Source organism: Mytilus edulis, chromosome 8 (assembly GCF_963676685.1).
Source record: "Mytilus edulis chromosome 8, xbMytEdul2.2, whole genome shotgun sequence".
NCBI classification, from domain to species: domain Eukaryota; kingdom Metazoa; phylum Mollusca; class Bivalvia; order Mytilida; family Mytilidae; genus Mytilus; species Mytilus edulis.
In genome coordinates this window covers 57,552,133-57,559,257 of record NC_092351.1, presented here as the reverse complement: position 1 = coordinate 57,559,257, position 7,125 = coordinate 57,552,133, and the positions used below count along the sequence as shown (strand labels likewise).

Below are 7,125 nucleotides of genomic sequence, written 5' to 3'. Positions count from 1 at the left end.
GTCTTTTCACAGAAACGTACAAAGACCTAATAATCAGAAGAAAACAAATAGGTGTTTTCCACAGAAATTGAAAAATACCTAATAATAATCAGAACAAAACCAGCAGGTCTTTCCTAATAATTTAAAACTTTGATAAAAAAAATCAAAAAAATCAAAAGTTGAACGTTTTTTTCAAAATCTGAATTGTTAAGTGATAAACGGACCATTTTAGAGCTTGTTTTTGCTTGGAGTAGCAACTAAAACCAACTCAATCAGCTTCTTCAAAAAGAAATTGCACTTCAATATTGAGAGAAAAGATTGAACGAAGAGAAATACAACTTTTTTTAAAAATCTCTTAATGTATTCGAGACTGAGAAACTTTGTCACTTTGAATCACACTAAGATCGATTGAATATTATTCTTCAGGCTAAACTATATTGGGGAAAATGTAACTGTAAAAACAAATATAAGAGACTAAATATAAAATAATGTTAAAATAAAAGAATATTACATACAGATACATCGATGTCAAACCTACCCATATTCATCAGGATTTAACTAAGCCTGTCAAAAATTAAAGCTAAGCAAAAGATGTATCCCTTGGTCTTTCAGACTTCCGTTATCGTTATCGAAATATTTATAGTATAGATAAATAAGGTAGATTATGCTTATTTTTTTATACAAATATTATTTTACAGCAGGATAATATAAACAAAAAAGATGTGGTATGACTGCCAATAAGAAAACTCTCCACAAGAGACCAAATGACACCAAAATTAACAGCTATAGGTCACCGTAGGGCCTTCAACAATGGGCAAAGCTAATTCCGCAGCAACAAAGACAACCACAGAATTACAGCCTCTTGACTTGGGACAGATAGATACATACATACATAATCTGGCGGGGTTGAACATGTTAGCGAGATCCCAACCTTTCCCTAGCCCGGGACAGTAGTGTAACAGTACAGCATAATAACGAACTATTAAACTCAGTTGAAAAAAGGCTTAACTCATCAGATGCATACAAAAAAAATACATATAACAAAATTACACAGTGGACGTGACCAGGTACTTTGTACATTCCAACAACCAAAAGACAAAAAGTACAGAGCTGAGAGTACTGGCCGTTACTGACAGCTAGTTCAAAGCCAATAACTAATTAAACAAAATCATAATTCATCTAATATTAAATCATCAATCAGTACACATCCAATATCCAATGGATTTAGTGTAAAGACGTCATATACAGGCAGAGTAAAACATGACCTTGTGCAATGCCAGTATTCCGGAATCGACAGATTGTAGATCCATGAAAGTGCACATGTATATAACAATAATATTAGGTTTGATTTTTACTTACTGATAACAAAATCAATATTAATACCGATAAAAAAATATTCAAAGATCTAATTACAATGTTGATAGGTAACCTTTTAGAATAAGTTTATTTAAAGAATCAGTTTACAGTCTGTTTTATTACGCACACCCTCTTAGTCCTGAAACAATATTCAGATAAAAATGCAGAAAATAGTAAATCTAAAGATTGAAAGTACTAATTTCACCCGTCGTTCTAAAAACTATACGAAGAACGCTTGAATTCTGGTGGATGCCCAAAGACTTGTAGGGAAATGGGAATCCGGTGAAATACCTTAAAAGTTTGCAATTATTTACGATGCTTCTCTTTGAAATATCATCTGACTTGAGTGTTCTGTCTATACGGAAAGTAATAACATCGTATACAAATCATCCCACCCCCTTTCCGCCTTTATTTGTTTCTGACGATGTATCTATAATTAGCGCAGACTCGATCCGATATGTACATAGTATTGGCTATTAAAATACAGTGAAACCTGACTAAACCGAATCCTGTATAAACCGAAAACCTGTATAAACCAAACATGTTTGTAAGCACCGTCATATCCAATTATGTGCGTTATGAACCTGATAAAACCGAACATCGGCCAAAACCGAACAAAATCCTTAGTCCCGAAGAGGTTCGGTTAAACAGGTTTCACTGTATACTTCCAACGTAAATCCACATGTATTGTTACCCGGTGTCGTCTGATACGGCAGGTGTCCCCTCATCACCAAACATGACAAATATCACAAACATAACTCATTCAGATCATCGTCCTAGTGACAACAGCAATATTACACATATACAGCCATGTTCAGTTCTCCTAAAAAGACATTTTGGTTTTTTATGACACAGTACAACACTGTCGCATTTCGAAATGTGAGACCAAAGGCTGCAAAACTTGTGCAATTTTAATTACAGATGCTGAATTCACTAGCAATTTGACCAAGAAGTCATATTTTACCAGAAGTTACGATGATCTGAATTGTAAATCGATAAATGTCGTCTACGGATTAGAGTGCAACCTTTGCGGATTGGTATACGTTGGTGAAACGAAAAGAAGGCTAAACAAACGTATGTGCGGTCATAGATCAGACATTAACCTCAATGCTAACGACATTCTATACCAGCATTTCAATCAGCCCGATCATTCCATCGTTTCCATGACAGTTCGCATTATCGAAAAGATATACCATAGCTCTAACAATCCTAATCTTTCAACGACTCTCCGTAGACAAAAAGAGGACTACTGGATTAGACAATTGGGAACTGCAACACCTTATGGTTGCAATGACAAAATTGATGGTGTAGGTATTCTATCTAGTCCTTCGTGTAACTCGGTGAATGTGATGAATATTTTCAACTCGACTCCTCGACGTAGACGCAGTCATGGTCATCGTCATTATACATCACCTTCTGTGCATGATGTATCTATTAATGCATATATGTCTTGCTGCAATTTATACAAAAGCCGTTAGGTATTCATCACATTCGCACGAAACTTTATTCATTATCCATTTCAAAACTTCATTCTCTGTTCAATTTATGTTTGGAATCCACTGTTACAAACCCTCATTCAAACCAATACAAAATTACAGCTATAATTTCAGATATTGCAAGTCACAGACTTTTCAAGCCAGTCCGCATTAGCAAAGATGAAAAAGAGAAAAGATCTTTCCTTAATCTTTCCTTTGCCAACAAAGGTATCGATGGCGTCAACTTAGGCAATATCCTTCATCATAAATTAGTTCAATCGAAAATACCTCCTTATTTCAAATACCAATCATTTCTTATACCTATACCAAACCTATTGCAACTAAAATTTTCAATTACAAACACGTTTTGCAGGATCTAGATTTTGACGACTTCAAGTCTCAACCTCCTGATTGCACTTGTGCTAGTTCCCAATTCACATATAATCCTGCTGGCCACATTATTACCGGTGACCTCAACATTGTTAATAACACTTCTCTACGAAATGTGTTATCGAAAGGTCCGAAATATCGTGGGCCTAAATCCATCAATTGGAAATACAACTTTAAATTTTGATGGACTCAGTTGAGGATTATGCCAGGCAATGGGCTAAGCGCGAGAAGGAAGACGTAGACACTCTTTCCGAATGAATCAAGGCAGTGAGGTCGTTGATACAAATCAGAATTAAAAAACGGAATGGGTCTACCAACGCCCATGCTACGTCAATCTTTAAAGACCCAAATGTTGCAAAGCACCTATCCTACCTCCATGACAAATATGTTGCTGTTCCCGCAGATAAAGCCCGAAAACAACATCGTTTTTGTGTGTAAAACTCATTACATTAACTGCTTGATAAACGAATTAGGTATTGACAATTCACTTGGAAACTCAACATATACCCTCACGACACTTACCAAAGAGGAAATCCTGGATAATCATAGGTCTGTTCTGTGTTCCTTTGGAATTTCAACCAAAGATGAAGAACTGGATCTGCCATCACTATATTGGATACCTAAACTACATAAGTGTCCTTACAAACAACGGTATATTGCTGGGTCTTCCAAGTGCTCCACGAAACCTCTTTCGAAATTATTAACATCTATTTTATCAGCAATCAAAGACGGGCTTCAAAGTTATTGTGAAACTGCCTATTCTAGAGGGGGCGTGAATCAGATGTGGATACTTAAAAATTTTGAAAATGCTTTGTTAAAATAAAATAGTGGTATTATGTCATAAAATATACTGAATCAACTTCAAATTTAATCCAAATTCATATTTTCCTGCCCTAAAATGCATAGTCAATTGAACTACAAAAACAAAAACCTGAGACTACTACAATGTATAACATAGAGATTGGTCACTTCCCATGTTATAGTAGTCTCAGACAAAAACAAAACTGACTTAAATACAGTATGTTAAGAATTTTTTTTTAAAAAGGACAACAATGAGATATTTATTATTCTGATATCAGAAATAATCTCATAGTATCAAATCAGAATTTCAGTTCTTAGAATTGAGATAATCAATTAAATCACATTATTTACTTTTATAAAAAAAAAATCTCATGATACTATCTGGATTTACAATCATCATGATCATTGACTAAGCTTGTCAACATCTCACTTACTTTAAATGCTTTTAAAAGTTAACCTGGCAGTACTAAAATAAAGAGATGTGGTATAAGATAAGATATGTTATTCCAATTAAAGGGCCCATGAAGAGCAAAGTAATGTATTGCAATGATTTTTATAATTGACACAATAATGTTGATATAAATCAGATAAATATGAATATAACCAAATCCATCCTTAGATATTAAACCACAGCCAGATCAGAGCCACACATATATTAGAAAAAAAAGGAATAACAATTATATATTCTACATGTATTAACAGGAAAATATTCTCAAAGTCTTAATTAAAACAATATCTGCACTTTATTGATAGTTTTCTGAGCTCAAAAAATTTATTTAAATTGCAACACTTTTCAATACCTCTAGGTTTTCTTGAATAAAAAGCCAATTAAAATTTGGCACTTGTGCTTAACTTTTCAAAATTTTTACATCTTATTATTGTATTAACATTAAACTCTTTTCTTAAAGGGGAAGCTGACATTTAAATATGGTATAATTGCCAATGAGATAACAGTCTAGAAACTTATCACCATAGTCCAAGTGTCTGTTAGCAGTGACAGTTAAATTACAAGTCACTTTACATACATCAACAAGGAATAAATTCCATTGTTTGCAGGCAAATGAGGAATATAAGAGTAACAATAGCTTGTGTCTTACTACATGTACAAGAGAATAATAGAAATGATAATATAAATAAGGAAATATCAGAGACAAAAAAGACAGGACTAAGCCACTGGACTATATGTAAAGTATTCCCTTACTAATCCTCATAGGAGCTGCTGTATACTTAGAAAAAATGATGTTGTTCTGCTTAACTATGTACTAGATAAATTGAAAACTTATGCAAATGGTGTTTTTAAAATAAAACACCTCGTAATTGAGAAGAAAATGGCAATTTTGTTTGTTTCTATTAACTTTTAAAAAATTTGTCACTATAGTAAACAATACAGTAAACATTTATCGCCTTCTTTAACAAAGAGCTTCGATTCTTTTGTTCTATTTCAACCTGGTTTCCGACTGGTAATGAACACGAGTGAAGGTTGCTAGTTTGTTTACACTGGTCATTTCTAAAGGTACTGTTGAATCCTCCACGGTATACCTAGTTCTGGCGTTTTCGGGTTCCTCTACGGGGTTGTGAAAATTTCGGCTGGTTGAATTCTCTCGGTCGAGCACCTTGTTCGTTGTTTTGGTGGCGTGAACGTGTCTGTCTATCGTTAGTGTTCATTTCTTTAGTGGTGTCTTTTGGTGTGAATTCGTTCCCTTCAATAAATAAGCGGTCCCTCTTGAAGAAAGCCTTCTTCCTTTGACGACGTGCCTTTTGGAAGTGGGGCCATAGTGCCTTCCTACGGTCGTTTATCTTCTTCGGAAACTGTTCATTTATGCCGTATTTTGTGTCTTTTAATTCTCTAGCCGCTTTCCGTACGATTTCTCTTTGCTTGAATTTAACAAGTCTACATACTATTGGTTTAGTAACAAATTTAATAGAACCGTCGGGATTTTTTTCGGTGAATTCTTTACCGAAACGATGAGCTCGATGAAACTTCGGTAATGTTTCCATTCTTAATTCCACTGTCATAAAATTTTCGATAATTTTCTCTGTTTCCTCGGACTGTTCAGACTCGTCATACATTGGGATACCCGTAAAAATCAAATTCTCCCGCATCGACCTAGTTTGGAGATCTAGTTGTCTTTCGTTGAGATCTTCGAAATCTGTTCGTAGTTTAGCAATAGTTTTGGTTGCTTCTTCGTTTTCAGAGCGGATCTCTGTCAGGGTTTTTTTTACTTCTCGGACATCCTTTTTGTTATTTTCGAATTCTGCATTGATAAAGTTCAAACCTTTTTCAACCTCGTAGACTCTTTTATTGATACTCTTGATACCTTTAACCATACTGTTTACCGTTTTATCAAATTTGTTAAGTTTTTCGGTAAGTTTGTCAATGTTTGATATTTTCTCACATATCATGTCTACTTTTTGGGTTAAAATATCAATTTTCCCTCCATTATCTACAAAAGTTGGGTTCATAGTCGAGTGCATCATTGCCTGCATGTAAGTATTGTGAGGGGCACCAGGAAAAAAAACTAGGGTTGATGCATGGTGTTGGCGAGGTTTGCAAGAAGTTTGGATTCTGTATGTTATGGAATTGCTGATAATTTCTATTATGTTCGACAATTTTGAGATTCGTGAACAGGAGTACTTTGTATCGACATGTTTGACACAGGTTTAATTGGATTGTCAGTAGATTTAAGATTCTTACTTTTGTTTACACTTTTGGTTACACTATTACTATCAGTGTGAGTACTATCGATTTCCTTTTATTTGGTTTCTCACCACTTGTGTTCTGTCCGTTTGATTTATTCCTTTTCATTTTTGGTTTATCACTTTTCTTTGGATTCATAAAGACTGTCTATTTATTTTCCACCAGAATGAATTAAAAGTTTTTGTCAAAACCACATATAAACACATCATAATACATATTGAAATTCAAAATTTGAGGAGCGAAAAAATAGTCGACATTTTATTTCACACATGCGCAATCTCCAGTCCGATACCTTTTATTTGTCACCTTATAAACTAAAATATGTTCTACACATTTATTGTATTTGCATCAATCCGTAGGAACTATGTTGTTTTAAATATGTACTACTTTCTCGTAAGTTCTTTTAATTAAATGGGGTTTACAGAA

The 7,125-nt window shown here is 34.1% G+C and overlaps 1 protein-coding gene across 1 annotated transcript; it reads right to left on the bottom strand.

Moving 5' to 3' along the window:
* Positions 1-5,540: 5,540 nt before the first annotated feature.
* LOC139484210 (chromosome partition protein Smc-like) lies at positions 5,541-6,464 on the bottom strand. The gene has a single exon (XM_071267944.1). It carries the CDS (start codon positions 6,462-6,464, stop codon positions 5,541-5,543), a length of 924 nt encoding a protein of 307 aa, XP_071124045.1.
* Positions 6,465-7,125: the final 661 nt, after the last annotated feature.